Source organism: Accipiter gentilis, chromosome 18 (assembly GCF_929443795.1).
Source record: "Accipiter gentilis chromosome 18, bAccGen1.1, whole genome shotgun sequence".
In the NCBI taxonomy this organism is placed as follows: Eukaryota; Metazoa; Chordata; class Aves; order Accipitriformes; family Accipitridae; genus Astur; species Astur gentilis.
This window is the reverse complement of record NC_064897.1, coordinates 18,685,956-18,703,097: the sequence shown is the minus strand read 5'-3', so window position 1 is coordinate 18,703,097 and position 17,142 is coordinate 18,685,956. Positions and strand designations below refer to the sequence as shown.

General features: G+C 41.7%; 1 protein-coding gene across 8 annotated transcripts in view; it reads right to left on the bottom strand.

The window, feature by feature from the left end:
• Positions 1-17,142, bottom strand: part of FGD4 (FYVE, RhoGEF and PH domain containing 4) — a 112,172-nt gene that overhangs the window by 42,976 nt on the left and 52,054 nt on the right. The window contains exon 1 of one of the 8 annotated variants that reach the window (XM_049821667.1): positions 11,175-11,341. The exons of 4 other annotated variants lie outside the window; for them this stretch is intronic. In XM_049821667.1, coding sequence (XP_049677624.1) covers positions 11,175-11,190 — 16 coding nt within the window. In that variant the 5' untranslated portion in view covers positions 11,191-11,341. Of the gene's footprint in view, positions 1-3,975; positions 4,194-7,329; positions 7,372-11,174; positions 11,342-17,142 lie in introns of those variants that run through there. 3 more of the 8 variants (XM_049821671.1, XM_049821670.1, XM_049821666.1) reach the window with 3 other exon arrangements.

The following is a 17,142-nucleotide window of genomic DNA, read 5'->3' as shown; positions in this document are numbered from 1 at the left end:
TGTAAGATCAGTGCAAAGCTTCACCCTTCCTCCTCATCCCTGGATATAGGTGGAGGTTCAGCTAATTATCTACCAAAGCACTGGGTTAGCCACAGTAACCATAGCCGTACAATCTCCCGGTCAGTTCAGAAGAGCGCTAAGTAGCACTGACGCTAAGAGACTAATTCAACCCAACTACTTACTCACCCATCATCTTACCAAACACTACAGGAGCTGTAGCAAGGCCAGGACAAGAGTGAGCAGCTTCCTGAGCGCAAATGAGAAGGCAGAAAGCAGCCTCTCACCTGGGTAGTTACAACAAGAGATTTGTTGAGGCCTGAGCAGGAAATCTACTAAATTGGGTCATGGATTTTGCCCACAATTGTGTCCAAACCTGCCCTCAAAACTAAGTTTTTAGTAACTTGGTACCTACCCTTCACAGGTTTGTCCTGTTTGTGAGAGGAACCAACATGTTACTAAAAGGCTTATACTGCTGATTCATACCTAAACACATTTTGAGAATAAATGGACTAAGCCCAAACAACTTGAAAATCAGGAGTATGAAGGAAGAGTATAAGGAGTCTGGAGGTCCAAGTTTCTCTAAAAGGGGGGGTGGGAATCGATCTTCCTCCAAATTCTATTAAATGCTATCCTCTCAAGTTAATTACATATTTGTGTTTTGATGTATCTTTACCTCTCCCGTCACAGTGGTGATAGAGATGGGAATGCTTTGCAGCTGCAGAATAGTACAAAAACTTCATACTGATATTCTGTTCTGTGCAGAGCTCATCTGTGCAGATGAGCTCTAAGGGTTAAACATCAGGCCAGCCTTTACTGTGGTGAACCACTGCTCAAATACTGCAAACAGTTGATAACCCAATGCTGTACAAAGAGAGAAAAAAAAAAAAAACAAACCAAAAACTTTTGCTGAAGTCAGGAGGGCTGTCTCACTGAGGAAATTGTTTTTCTTTCTGCAAAAGGTGCTGGCCAGAAAAATAAAAGGCAAATATCAGAAGATTTAGAATTATCTTTGAAAAGTGGAATCTTGGCAAACCGTAGGACATAGATCAGTTTCTATTAAAGGATTAGTTCAGATACATATGCTGGCAAAATGCAAAAAATGTAGGGATTTTTTCCTGCAAAGCTATTCTCCAGGAACAGGCAAAAATATTCTAAGTTCAACAGAAGAAGGTAGACAACTTTCTGGGAATAATGAAGATGTAAAGCATATAAGACTGTTATTTCTCAGTGCATGAGAACATTCCTAGAACTACCAAACAAATATTATCCTCCCTTTCATAGCATTTATTGCATGAAGTAAATAAATCTTGCAAGTCAATATGGTAGGTATAAATTGTAGATGGCAAAAAGCATATTGATACTGCTCTTTTAGTTGAATGACCCCTGTGAACTTAAAACATCTGATGGTGACGTTAAAGAGATGAAACAATGTTGCACTTAAAACTGACAGGCCAAACACTTGCTACACAATAATTGCCAAGAACTAAAAAAACATTCAACTTCTTGGTACATATGCTACCTTACATAGAAACACAGAGCAGAGGTTTCCAAAACGTGGTATGCATAACACCGAGTATGTGAACCACTTGCAACAATACAAAGAGCAGTAATACAGAAGGAGAACCGAAACAAACTTCAGCAAGTTTAACTGTGCAGAACACACAAAAGATATTCTAAGAGAAACAACTTTGACTTTTGAAATAATTTCATTCCTAATAAACTAAGGTGGGTTATGCAGAGCGTCAGTGATCGAATCCAACTCGAAGCAGGTACGTACCTGTATCTGCTTGGTTTAAGATGAGACACTACTGCACTGGTTTGGTTTGTGGGTATTCACGAGACTCCAGCATTCAGTGTTGCCTTTTCTATGCTTTGTCAAGCTTTACAGTTGTTCGGGTTGGAAGAAACCATGCATCTTTCCCACAGTACCTTTCATTTTTAGACTGAAACAGAACTTGTAGTAACTGATACTGAAGAACTACAGTTTGCCAAGTTACCAGCTATAGATGCCCACCACATTTACATAGGTTACCTGCTTCAAGATATAAAGTCCGAGCTTTGAAGCACAGAAATATTAACAAAATAAGATTTATCAATAATTTCCTTGTCTCAGTATGCTGTATATCATGCAAAGTAAAGGACTGAATGGCGAATTTCACGTTCACTACAAATGTCCTGCCAACACTGGCTACAGCAGGCAGACTCAGCGTGCCTTCGTCTGTTGTCCTGTCTGGCTGTGATCTTTGTTCTTTTGGCCCTGATCTAATAGTCATTTCCATGCAGGCAGACCTGCACATCTGCTGTGAATCTTATTAAAATGAGTAAGCCAGCAATTAATGGGATTATCTTTCAAAGTATGTCTAAATTTTGGATTAGCACAGTAACATAACATGCACTGCTGGTGCTGTTCCAATAAAACAAAAAGCACTGTACAGGACTTCAAATAGCTTTTTCCCCATATTGAGCCCAAAAAACTATTTCCTTAGAAGTAATTATGGTTTCTCCATGCAACATGCACTGACTACAGTGCATTCCGCACCAGAGAGGGCACATTCTGGAGTCAGAAATATGGAGAGGCAATATGAGGAAAGGAAATGCAAAGCAAGTAAAAATAAAAACACCTTCAGCATGCGGAGTCTTTAAAATCAAAGTTAATTTGATAGAAGTCCAACTGGTTTACACTATGAATGTTAACTGGTCATGTAAAATAGAAGAGAAGAAGGAACAGTGGACAGCTTTTTAAAATTTCATTAAAAAGTCACAGTTTTGACCCTTCCGAGAACAAGGGCCCCTGCGATCACCACCTTCTTCACCTTTTCCCTACAGGACCACTGCTTTTATACTGTCATCCACAGTCTAGCAGTGCCACCGCTCACTAATCACCCAGTTTTTGGAGGCGACCGGTGGTCGAATCGATGCTGAGGCACCTTAAGGATAGAGGAGCTGGAGGGTTGCTGACAGCCACAGGGGTGCGATTACAGAGCACTGCTCACCAGACAGGATGTAAAGGCTGCAAGTCATGGAGATAATGTGTGACAACCTTAGTCCTGGCCATTGCTGCTGTGGCTTTCTACTCCGACCTCTTCCCCCATCGCAGGGAGGACAGGCAGCAAGCCTTCAGGCCTTGCTACTGACTGAGCAGCTGCTTCAAGCTGGCAGGACCCCCAGAAACCTGCCACCACTGCTCCCCCCGCCACAGCGCAGCAGGGTGCTGGAGGGAGCAGGCAGAACTGCCCAGCCGGTGTCTCCCTTCACTGGAAATCGCTGAGTTCGAAAGGGCTGCCAACGTGCAGCTTGTGGTTTGAAAGCAGTAGCTTATGACTGAGGTCCTCTGCCAAAAACACAGCATCTCTTACACCAAGGTTCTTATGAGTCACCTACACTCATACACACTGGGACAATGGCTTTGCTAATGGTAGTCATTCGTCAACTATTTAATGAACAATAGGGGTTTCTTATATGAACAGAGACAAGCAACTGTTCAAGCCACATCTCCAGAAAGACATACGATTGAAGGGAGAGAGCTCGGAGCATGAGGAGTTCTGTTTGCAGGTACCAAGCACGGCTCTTTCACATACTTAGTTCCTGTATTACAAAACATTCCCTCAAACCCTTCTTTCCACTTTCGTCTTTGAACATATATTATCAAGCCCAAAATCTAAAGAGAAAATATGCAATAGTGTTCTTTTACTTATAGAGACATTTCATTGCTTTTTTTCTGTAAAGTAACGTCAATATCTCTTTCAGCAATTTTGGACAACATTTTTTCTTTCTTTTTATTAAGCCTATCTACAAGACTTAAGGGTGACCACAGTTCCTGACCCTACAAGCCATGTACCATGAGCTTCATGTAGTTAAGAACCACAAGGTTACGACTAAAGAAACACCGAGAAAAAAAACAGGTACAGTAAGTAGCAGCAGCTTCATTACTCCAGGAAAAGGCAGGGTAAGTTGATCTTGTAACCAGTCAGTTACCTTGCTGTTGCTGTCTCATTTCTACACCAGGTAGCTTCAGGTAATTCCTCCCTCCTCGTCAGCACAGCCTTTTGCCAGTGCCATCACACGATGGCAACTTTCGGCTCAGGAACTGCTTCTCACATGGCCGTATTTCACAAAGTCACAGGACCGTCCTGACTACATACGTCAACCTCTTTTCCCATCGCCATCATGGGAGCACTGGCGAGCCCCGTATCCGAGGGTCACTTCCTCCTCTTCCCACGAGCTCTTTACAGCTTCCTACGCATTTGATGAAGGAAGGGGCCGAGTAAGGTTTGTGTGGCTTTCTTGAGTTCCTGCTGCATTAATAGCCATTTTGATTATGGACCCTAGCACAAGAAAAGATGAACAGGATGCACCTCCACCAAGTCTCCCCCAAACTATTTTTCCCTTTTAGTTTTCTGTGTAGAGCTGTGTGAGGTGAGCAATGCCCCCTCAAGTATTACTTTATTTAACACTGACATTTTTTCACTGAGGTTTTGACACCAGCGTATTTTGCACAGATGGCAATCATCATTTTTTAAATGTCCCGAGCTCCTACTTACTAAATAAGACACCCCAATTGTATAAGCAGACTCACTGATCACAGAAGAATCACTTGTCTGAGCAAGGGCTGTGGCACCAAGCCCTATGTGTTTCTTTCACTTTATTTGTCAAGTCCTAAGATGATTTATTTTCTTTGTCTTATCATATATCAGATAAAAAGCATGGCACCATGCTGGGCAGCACAGTCTAACTTCTTACTGAGGCACTGCTGGGGTCATGTGAAGGAAAAATGTAGGTGATTGTATCAAACCACTGGAAGGACGTATTAACATATACGTACCAAGCAAGTGCAATGATACCTCAGACAATGACAAAAAGACCTCCCCTTCTATAATTGCTAAGCCATTATAAAATAACAGTGTTTAGATTTTTAGACAAATACTAAGGTTTAAAAAAAAATTGATAAATTTGGTCTAACTAGAAATGTCACCATTTTGCTTAGCATACACTGCTTCAGAAGACTTCTCTAACAAGTCAGTCACTGACATTTTCAACTTCTATTCTGACTAGTTATTTCTGTACAGTTATTTTGTATTCACCTCAACTCAACTTACAGCTATTTTAAAAAATATCTGTATGCTTTGAGACATGAAATCAGCTGCTTCTGTTGATAAAAGGACTAAGAGAAGCATTTTTAGAAACAGGATGCTAAAAAAGAACACCAAAAACCCAAACAAAAAAACAAAGGAGAAAAAAACCCCTAACTACAGAACATTGAAACTGTAACTGACCTATTATTTCAGAAGATCTGAGCAGAAGTTGTATAAACATACAAACTTATAGCATTCAAGTAATTTAAAGATATAAATACATAATATAATATATATCTAAAATGCAGAACAGCCAAAGATCCAAACAGAAGTCAATTATTCAATACAAGCCAACAAAATTATCACTGATAGATGGAAACTGCTTCCCACATCCAACTGCTAAGGCAGTCTGTGCGTCCGGCCAGCATCTGACAACCCAAAGCCCGGCCAGCAGCCAGCTGTCACGGACAGAGTTTTTCCACCCATTCCCCTCCCTCCTCCTGGCTGCCTGCTCCCACCACTTTCTGTGCATCAGTGCTGGCATGCATTTAGTCCCAGGATGCAGTCCGGGAAAATTAAGCAATCAGAAACATAACCCCACAAAAAAAAAAAAAAAAAAAAAAAAAAAAAAAAAAAAAAGCAAGCAGCCAGTTTCACGCATTTGTTCACCTTAGATGCACTGGAGCTCGGGCAAAGATGCAAATTTATTGATGGGGAAAGGAAGACAAGACTCCCTTTCTAGAAGCAAGTAGCCACTAGATAATGTTAATTCTGTTGAATCACATCTCAACGGGGTTGGAGCAAACGGGGGGGGATATAAAAAAAAATATTCTCTAAACACACATGGCTCGAAATTTAAAGTAATATGCCCTAATCAAAGAACAGGCTGCAGGGTATTAACTGCACGATAGCATCACAACAGGCTACCAGGCACTACTCTGTTATGTGGAAGATTACAAGTAAATATAAAATCATGAACTTGATGAAGAACAAAGCGTGGATGGAGAGAAACACGCAGTTGCTCGTCCCTTACAGCAGCAGCAGCGGTGCAGCTGTGCGGCACTCCGGCTGCTCAGTGGCGAATGCCTTTCCTCCCCCAAGCCAGGGGCAGGCAGCCTGCTGTCGGGCTCCCCAAGCACTTCAGTCTCCCTGCCAAGTAATTAACAACCATCATCTACAAAACACAGAAAAACAAGCAGCTCCCTGGGAATGCTCATTGCACCAAAACAGAAATATAAAGAACCCAAAGCTGGACACTTCACAAGAATTCAAGTGCTTCCTGCTTTTGACCTGGTTGGGAGGAAAAAAGGAAAAAAAAAAGAAAAAAAAAGGAAGAATAGCCACAAAAAGCCTGGTGTAAGTACATTTAGGGCCTTCCTGTGAAATCATTCAAGAAAGACCTTCCTTGTCCAGTCCCTTTAAAGCCTACCATAATTATGCCAGCTTTTACATTGTCTCTTGTCCATAAGGAACAGAAGAGGGATCACCATTTCACCTAACTCATCGCTTCATAACCATCCTTACGGAAGGACGTCAAACACAAGTTGCCTGGAATCCAAATGGGGAAAAATCCCTTAGCCCTAAATTGCCAGGGATGACCACTGTTCACACTGTCCACCGAATTCACTCCAGATTGACAGACCCGCACATCAGTACAATTGCCTCCTGAACATTATACAGATTGAAACGGCTTTACATTTTATGCTATGAACTGGACGAGAGGCACAAATTCAGAACTGTTCTATTGTTTAGTCCTCTTTCCTCTCTTTTCTAGACACCCATTTGAAATACACTTTTTTTAAGAAGAAAAAAAAAAAAAAAAGAACTGTATTATGAATTTAAAATGTCATTTCATAAAATTTCTGAAGTTGGAGAATTAAAATAATTTTTTTATGCAGTCTTGGATGATTTTTTACTGTACTGTTCCAAAAAGCTTGATAGTTATATGAATATTTATCTTCAAGTGTACAAACGGATAGGAAATGTTTTTTTTTAAAAAAAAAAAAAATCATGCAATGTAAAAATACATTAAAGCCAACTACATTTCAGGAAGAGAAATAATTTTGTAATAGCTCAAGTTTTGTCCACTTTGCAAACATTTTGAAAATGAAAACGTTTGAAGGCCCCAGGACAGACCAAAAAAAGGCTGCTCAAACCCTAACTGCAGCTACCCAGACAGGGTGAGAAAGCCCCCCAGCAAGAGGAGAAAGTTTTATCCCCTCCATCCCTCCACATCCCCGTAGCTCCCGCCGCTCACCTCTTACCAGCTCTAACACTCGTTGGGTTTCTCTCTAGGCCAGTGTAATCCCCTGCAGCTAGCGGGCAAGCGGGTGGTAGTTTTATCACAGGAGTTGCGTGCTGTGTGAGTAAGCTGAATTGGCTCGTGGATGAGACCAAAAGTCTGTGAAAGTCCCAGGGAGGGACTGGGCAGTCTTTTGGCAGCAACTGCCCACCGGATCACTTGACCTATTGACAGAACTGCAGCCCAACAAAATATTGCTGAGTCCTATGCAGTATTTACTGTTTTCCTTAGAGTCTTAGTTTTTGGCATCAGAACAAAGAGTATCAAAATATTCATTAAAAAAAGCGGATGGCTTCCATGTTGGGGAACAAAGTTTTCCAAAACGGAGAGCAAATAATATCTATGAAATTACTCTTAAAACATAACATTTGTTGAAGGCTAAACATTTCATTTCTTTTATAATACAAGGTTTGGCAATATTCCAATCCTTCCCCACCTTACATGACCTAACCCAGCTGTTGTCTCCCCTTCTTTTTCTTTCCCTTTTTTTTAGTGACAGGTCATGATTGTAAGGGCTCTTCTACAAGCGAGGAAGAGCAGTCACGATGTGTTAAATATTTTATGGCAATCTAAAGGAAAGATTTTATTTCCTAACTACCTATCCTTCTCAAGGTCAAGCATCGCCTGTCAAGCTGTAAGGAACACACAGGCACTACATTTCCAAACTCTTAATGTTAAAGGAATTTAATACTTTTCTTTTAGAATAATTATAAACCAGGGGGGGAGAGGGAGATGGGGAAAAAGAACATTCCATAACTATTTTGAATTTTTAGTGAAGACTCAACAAATTCACTGGGTTTACAACCACTGATGGAAACTATTAGACTGTGTCTCTGTCTACCACATAAAAGACTAACATAAGACTCAGGGTACTGCAGTCACAAAGCAAAGCATAGTGATGGTACTAATGAAAACACTTAAGTCCCTTAACTTCTGGGTCACAGTGTTGCTGAACCTTTCAAAATTATGTTGCTTGAAATCAGTTCTTCAGTAATGCTTTCCCCCTATAGTGAATACTACAAAAAAAAAAAAAAAAAAAAAAAAAAAAAAAAAAATCTATAAAGCTGAGTCTTCAAAAACATCAAAGCTCCAGAAAAGGTACATTCTACATTCTTTCCATATTTGTTAGGGACCTTCAGTACTTGAAAAAACCTGCTTTGCTCAGGCACCTGGACACAGTCTCAACTGCACTTTGTGATAGCAGTGAATAAACTGCCATGTGAATTTATACCTTCCTGTAGGCACTGTCCCTTCAGGTGTGCTATTCCCCTCTCACCCAGTCCCAGCAGTCAGTACTGGAAGGATTTCTTTGTTTCAGACTGGAGGCAGCCAGTGCTTCAGCAAGCAACTCACTGCCTCTCTCAGATACTATTTCCGAGTGTCCAGGGATACCTGTCCACTCGATTTCAAACCCACGCAGGTGGAACTACTTGCTGTCACCTTCTCTGTGCGTACTGCCTATATCCCTAGGTCTCCTACACCATTCTGAGGAGATGACATTAGGAGGTACTGATATGCTATTCCACAGGTTGGTAGAAGCTCACCCCTTCTTACCCTTCAAGCCAAGTATTTGCATCATAGGCCACTCCTGCATTAACTGCTTTCATACAACTTCTAACCAGAGCCTGGGAAATACACTGCCTTGAAAATACCATGATAGTATAACCTCTGTCACCTTAAAGCACATATAAATATATTTGTACTTCATATATTTGATCTCAAAAAAAAATAATAATCAAAGATCACAGCTTCACCAATATATTTGACATTGTCCTGGTTTCAGCTGGGATAGAGTTAATTGTCTTCCTAGTAGCTGGTATACTGCTACGTTTTGGATTCAGTATGAGAAGAATGTTGATAACACACTGGTGTTTTCAGTTGTTGCCAAGTAGTGTATAGACTAAGTCAAGGACTTTTCAGCTTCTCATGCCCAGCCAGCAAGAAGGCTGGAGGAGCACAAGAAGTTGAACAGAGGGGACACAGCCAGGACAGCTGACCCAAACTGGCCAAAGGGGTATTCCAGACCAGGTGATGTCATGCCCAGTATATTAACTGGGGGGGAGTGTGGCTGGGGGGAATCGCCACTCGGGAACTAAATGAGAATCGGTCAGCGGGTGGTGAGCAATTGCATTGTGCATCATTTGTATATTCCAATCCTTTTATTATTACTATTGTAATTTTATTATTGTTATTCTTATCATTATTACTTTCTTCGTTTCTATTCTATTAAACTATTTTTATCTCAACCCACAAGTTTTACTTTTTTCTTTTTTTTTCTGATTCTCTCCCCCATCCCACTGAGGGGGATGCAGGGACTGAGTGAGCAGCTGCATGGTGCTTAGCTGCTGGCTGGGATTAAACCACGACAGACATTCAGACTGCCACTGAAATACATAAATATGCTGTAGGCCTCTGCAAAACAAACTAATGCAAAGTAAGCCAAAGGGCAAGAAGGAAGATGAGTTGCAATACTGAGAATAGTAGTTATGGCACCACACTGAACTTCCTGAAAATCCATAAGGGTTTAATGTTACATTTACAGGAAAAGAATATCCATTACAGATCCTAGAAAACAGATCTTAAGAGCTAGACCAGTGAAAAAAAGTCTTCTACATCCACATGTAGATTCTTCTCAGGATACAGCAAAATGATACCTAAAGAGTGGGAGGAAAGGTGTGATTCCCATCCTTTTGGTTAATTATGAAAAGCTAGAGGGAGAAGAGCAATTTCACACTTGATCATAAAACAGATAAGGAGCCAACAGAATGATTTTAAGACAAGTATCCTTTGTACCCAAGAAAAATCAGATGCCCACAAGTACTGAAATCAGGAGAGCTGGGGTAAAGCTATTTGCATGCATTTACTCCAAGCTTCTTTAGCAAATCTCTTAAACTCACTCAGCCAGTGACTCTCTTCCCTCTTTTTAGTCTCAGAGGGCTTTCCAGAGTGAGACCAGCATTCTGAACCCAAATCTTCCACAGATCTGTTTCATCTCTCTCTCTGTGGAAAACTTAATTCAGAATATTTAGTATCTTATATTAAGCTGTTGCAGTTGGGCAAGCCTTTTAATTTAACTTACCCTAACTTGAACTTTTTTCACAACTGAAAAACGTACTCACTTACAAGTGAAGCAGTATTTGCAATTGTATTCTTAAAAGTTCAGTTACAGGCATATTTGAAATTAAAAAAATCCAAACCTTTCACTGGATGGTGCAATAAAAGAAAACATTCTTTAACTCTGGAAGCCAATTCTGTACGTTAAATGTAGTGTAAGCATCAGTTAAATGGATTATTGCAACATTATACATCACAAGCTGAGTATAAGTCAGAAGCGTACACCTAATTCCTAAAACAATGAGAGATATAATTCTTGGAACCAATGCTTACTTATAGAAATGTCCTATAGAAGCCTTAGAGCTATAAACAGAGCTCGATGAATCTGGCAAATAAGCCAGGAACAGAAATCACCTATAAACATCACAAAACTGATTTGCTTTTAAGAAAGTTTCTAGCTGGTGAAAGCAGCAGCAAAACGAGCCAAAAGCAGCAGCAGAATGAGCAGAGTTCTCAGTGTGGCAGATGCATCAGGCAGGCAGTTCAAAGACTGCAAGCTCATTTACTGAGAATAGGAGGAAAAAGCCACCAGAGAATTCCAGCTGTATTGCATCACAAGGCAGCTGGATGTTCACCGGTTTATTTGCTTCAAATGAGAAAGTTTAACTCTTGGCGTCTCAGGACACAAGTACACCCCAAGTCTTGAAGAGATTAAGTTTTAACAGAGGCATCCCGTTCAGTCTTACCTGGTTCAGAAGACATTGTTTATAAATATAATCCAGTACCACTGCACGAGGAATTGATTTCGCAACAGTAATAACCCTGACAGGCTCACATATATCCTATTTACAAGACCTATAAGTTGCCAGAAAGGACTTCTCACCAGATGTTCCGTATATGCCGACAGTTTACATACTGGGTTTTCAATTACACTATGCTCCTCCTCTTTGAAGGCAAGCCTGTTTCGAGAGGAAAAACGTAAGCATGCAAACCAGTCCACTTAGAGAAGAGTGAAGTCTGTTCACTATTAAAAAGGAAAAACAAAGAAATCAGCTTATGTAACCTACAAACTGCTCGAGAAAGGAGGAGAAGGAGGAGGAGGAGGAGGAGGAGGAGGAGGAGGAGGAGGAGGGACTACTCTAAGTTGTTTTGTCTAATGCCTCGGCTACTACAAAAGTTTTGCATTTGCTCTTTGAAATTAAAGCAGTACCAAGGTTAAAGGACAAGTTAGTACATTTCTCTGGTTGGTACTTTGTTCTCCCTTTATACTGCACAATGCTCATTTCTAATGATATTTTTCATTGCATAATCTGTATTTAAATTTATGCCTAGAATGAAGTAAATACAACATGCAGGATACCGGAGCAGTGACCAAAAGAAGTCCACATTAAAGAATTGTCATGAAAACATTAAGTTATTTGGCACAGATTAAAATTCACTGGAATAATTTAAAATCAATTTTTAAATGGCATGAACTAGATATTGTGCTCCAGAGTAGAATACAAAGATATTAGTGTGAATTCTGAACTGTGAAAATGCACATTTTTAAAAAGCAAAAGGATTAGCTGAAAAGAGAAGTTACTGAAAGTAATTTCTTTTATTGTTCACAGTTCTCACACCATGTGATCCCTGGCTGGCATACTTTCATCCCAGCAGGAGAAAGAAACTGGGATTTAAATCCAGCCCTGTCAATTCGGATAATATGAATCAGAATATAGCAGCCAGCTTGTCATTCACTGCAGCTGAGGTCATCTTCAACCACCGCGTTGGTCCAAACCACAGCTCCCTACAGCCCCTTCCACCACCAGCCGCTCATAGTCCTCACATTCAAGGCTATGTAGAAGCACAGCACCGCAGAGCTTCTCTGAAGGACGAGCACCAAGGGTTACAGGGAACACACTTGCAAAACAATCCATTGTTATGAATATCTGTTTTTCACTGAGGAGACAGCCCTCTGGAATAGGGCAGCTAATTATTTCCTTTCTATTACAGATGTTGAACAGAGGGGGTATTGCCAAAAACAGTAAAAACAACTATTTTCCTCCAGTTATTTCAACAGTTTGGTGCATTTTTCTTCTTGAGATGAGCAGATGCAAGTTCCATGCATATGGATTTGAAATCTAAATGGAAACCATTTTTTGCACTTTAACCAAGATTTACATGTGTTGTTTTTGTTTTGAGCGTTTATTTTTAAGCTGCTGGGCTAGCAACTTGCATTTCCCCATCCTTTGTACTTCTAGCAAGTAATCCCAGGCTCCTTAAAGACACATACAAGTTTTATTCACCAACACATTATTAAAACAAAAAATAACAGTAGATGAGTTTCATAACCAGACTAAGAGAACTCCAATGCATAGGTTAGATTTCTATTCTGAAGTTCTCCTCCGGGAGTTCAAAGCTTGTCCCCTTGCTTGGGCTTCCACATGAAGTACATCTACAACAGAACACCTTCTCTCTCCAGAAAAGCTTTTGCAGAGAAGATAAAGTTTCTGCCCAGTTTCCCATATTTGAAACAAACCACTTTGCCCTCCCCACCCCACCCCACCCCCAGCCTGGTTCATCCACCTGCCAGTGAGGCTTTGTCAGCCTTTCTTCAGCCTGGTATACTCTTCCCAACCCAGGAAAACCACTGATAATGCCTGTCATACATGACAGATTTTAAATTCAGATGGAATCAGCAATACAATTTTCATTTTTCACACAAGCAACATAGTAGGTTAGAAAACTGTAAGACAAATGGCTACAAAATAATACAAGAAGCAATTAGTTCAGCTAAGGAGCTACATAAATGCTAGTTACTGACCATTGTAAGCAAAAAGAGAGGAGAAGGGATCACACAAGGCAAAGCAGCAGCCGGACAGAAAATCAAGTCTCCCTTTTGGGAAAACATATAGAATAACTGTGACAAACTTTGTAATATGATGCATGTGGGAGGGATGACATTTGAGCTACGAGACTCTGCTCTCTGTCCATCCCTGCTGCATGGGACGAGGCAGAGAACATGCAAGAGGTCAGAGCTCCAACCAGCCCCAAAAGGTCCTCCCTGGACCACACAGGCAAACCGCTGGCTCACAACAGCCCGCAGAGAGTAACCACAGCTCTGCTACCGCTCAAGCGGAGAGAAGGAATTTTACACACAAGAAGGAAACTCTGGATTTTATTTCATTTCCAGGAGGAGCAACCTTAAAACAGGTATAAGGAAGTTGTCAAAGCCCATCTTTAAAACACATGCTTAACTCCTCCTTCTTAAAAAAAGGTAGAATATTAATTGTTTTATCTTTATTTGATTAGCTAGCAGATAAGGGGATTTGGGAGAGATTAAAACCAATACAATGGGGACCTCTCATTAACCAATTCCCCTGGTTTCACATGAGTTTTATATCCAACTTTGCTTACTCTAGGAGCAGAAACATGCAAAGTACAAACAGCACAATACAGTTATATTGGCAAGTATTAGTTGAAAACTCATTGACAATAGGTGCAGCTATGTCTTAGCTGTCACCATAACATGCCTATGAACTTTTCTTTAAAGTTAATTAAAAAATAAAGTTAGTTTTATTAAACTTCTCTAAAAAGCAGATGAAGAGGCATGGAGAAAAACTAGTTAAGTAAAACATTCTCATCAGTGGGTAACTAAAATCATACTACTAAGATGAGTAGTTGCTATCATTTAGTATGAATAAAATAACTACAGAAACTAAAACCAGCATGTTTTTAGTCCAGAGACTTGCACAGCAGACTAGTTCTATGAAACTGAGTTACCTCAAATCAAAATTCTTGGTTCACGTGTAACTTCACCACTCCAATAATTAGAAGTTTTTACAAACATCTCACAATAAATACACTGCACTTTGTTTTCCACCTCCAAGCATTCTTCAAACTAAACCTCACAAGCTTTCTCTCAGTATTTTCCTTATTTTGCAGATAAGGGGACTCAAAGCACGTGCCTGACTCATTTGAATACTATTAATGTGATGAAGCTGGAGTTGAGAAGGAAGTCACATAAGTACTGTTAGGAAACCTGGCTAAACATTACAGAGCTACATGGGCAGCATGCCACACTGAAACACACCCCTCCAAAAAAATTAGCTCATGTGACAGTGAATCACAGCCCAGCATTCAGTATGGCTGACTTCAGCAGGCTCCTCCTTACTGCAGACTCACTTCAGGCACAAAGTGTTTGACAAGGGTTGCTGAGGATGTTGCATCAGGACACGATATGAAGTTTCTGCAAGCCAGTGACGGAGAGGGATTTTTGTCCCATCCAAAGGATCAGTAACCCACATATCGCCCTAGCACAGAATGCTGCACGAGCACTTCTGAATTTCAGTGTATCAGTACTCTGTACTGAAAGCACCCCCAACTTTTTTTCCATGTGAGAGACCTTTAGACTTCTCAATGAGTCCGAGAGAGATGTAAAACCACAACTAAGGCGGCACCTTTCACAGAGCTACCATAAAGTAGGTGTGATTGACTCACACTTATCTACCCCCCTCCCTTCTTCCTTATTCCCCAACTTCAAAACCACAGCAGTTTGGTCCTGGGCAAAAATGAAAGCATGCTTTGTCCTTATCCCAAAATAGTTTCTGAGGTGCTATTAAAAGCTTCTCTCAAAAGCCCGGCAGTAGTCTGCAGAGGGGTTCAACTTGGCTCCCAGCTGTTCTTCGGGCAATGGGATTAGCTACTGAGACACCACACACCCTTGTCCCAAAGTGACCCCCACTTCTGTCAGACCTTCCATGTGCTTCGCTTTTCATGATTCTTGGAATAGTCTAAAACCAGTAACAAGTGATTTTATGCACGAGGATGGCTGCATATAAACCATACCTTAAAAAAAAAAATTCCGAAGCACACAACTTGCTAAATAATGTAGTTTTGAACAGATACTTCTGTAACAAGGCAAAAAAAAAAAAAAAGTCTGAAAATTCACTTGGAGTGCAGGCACACAAAACAAAGGACACCTTTGGAACTGCAGATATGCAGAAGCATACACTGGTCTAGGTCAGAATTTGGGAGAAAGCTGCACTGCCCCAGGCATACTAAACAGAAGCTGACCATCTGCCCTTCCTACCTGCGCCTTCTTGCTGTACTGAAGTGATGACTATCCTCTACTTTATTTCTGAGCACTGTGCAAGAGCTCAAGCAAGGCCTAACACTGGTGCTTTGTGGTTTCTTTTGATTGTAACTGAGGACACAATGGGGGCTTCCTGCCTCGTATCACCATGGCCAGATAGTAAAACTACAAACCTTCTAGTCCCTTCACCAACTTTGTTGCCCTTCTCTGGACACACTCCAGCACCTCAAGGTCTTTCTTGTAGTGAGAAGCCCAAAACTGAACACAGGACTCAGATGCAGCCCCACCAGTGCCGAGTACAGGGGATGATCACCTCCCTGCTCCTGCTGGCCACACTATTTCTGATACAGGCCAGGATGCCGTTGGCGTTCTTGGCCACCTGGGCACACTGCCGGCTCATATTCAGCCGGCTGCTGACCAGCACCCCCAGGTCTTTATTTGTCGGGCAGCTTTCCAGCCACTCGTCCCCAAGCCTGTAGCACTGTGTGGGGTAGTTGTGACCCAAGTGCAGGACCTGGCACTTGGTCTTGCTGAACCTCATACGGCTGGCCTCAGCCCGTCGATCCAGCCTGCCCAGATCCCTCTGTAGAGCCTTCCTACCCTCGAGCAGAACGACCCTCCCTCCCAACTTGGTGTCATCTGCAAACTTGCTGAGGGTGCACTCAATCCCCTCATCCAGATCATTGATAAAGTTATTAAACAGAACCGGGCCCAATACTGAGCCCTGGGAAACACCGCTTGTGACCTGCCGCCCGCTGGATTTAACTCCATTCACCACAACCCTCTGGGCTCGTCCGGCCAGCCAGTTATTTACCGAGCGAAGAGTACACCCATCCAAGCCATGAGCAGCCAGTTTCTCCAGAAGAATGCTGTGGGGAACTGTGTCAAAAGCTTTACTAAAGTCTACATAGACAACATCCACAGCCTTTTCCTCATCCGCTAAGTGGGTCACATTGTCACAGGAGGAGATCAGGTTGGTCAAGCAGGACCTGCCTTTCATAAACCCATGCTGACTGGGCCTGATCACCTGGTTGTCCTGTATGTGCCACGTGATGACACTCAAGATGATCTGCTCCATAACTTTCCCCGGCACCAAGGTCAGACTGACAGGCCTGTAGTTCCCCAGATCCTCCTTCCAGCCCTTCCTGTAGATGGGTGTCACATTTGCTAACCTCCACTCAACTGGGACCTCCCCGGTTAGCCAGGACTTCTGGTAAATGATTGAAAGTGGCTTAGTTAGCACTTCGCCAACTCCCTCACTACTGTGGGGTGGATCCCATCCAACCCCATAGACTTGTGCGTGTCTAAGTAGTGCAGCAGGTCGCTAACCATTTTCCCTTGGATTATGGCGGCTTCATTCTGCTCCCCATCCCTGTCTTCCAGCTCAGGGGGCCAGGGACCCTGAGAACAACTTACTATTAAAGGCTGAGGCAAAAGCTGCATTAAGTACATCAGCCTTTTCCTCATCCTTTGTCACTATGTTTCCCCCCACATCCAATAAAGGATGGATATTCTCCTTAGCCCTCCTTTTTTTGCTAATGTATTTATGGAAACATTTTTTATTGTCTTTTATGGCAGTTGCGAGATTAAGTTCTAATTGGGCTTTGGCCCTTCTAATTTTCTCCCTACATAACCTCATG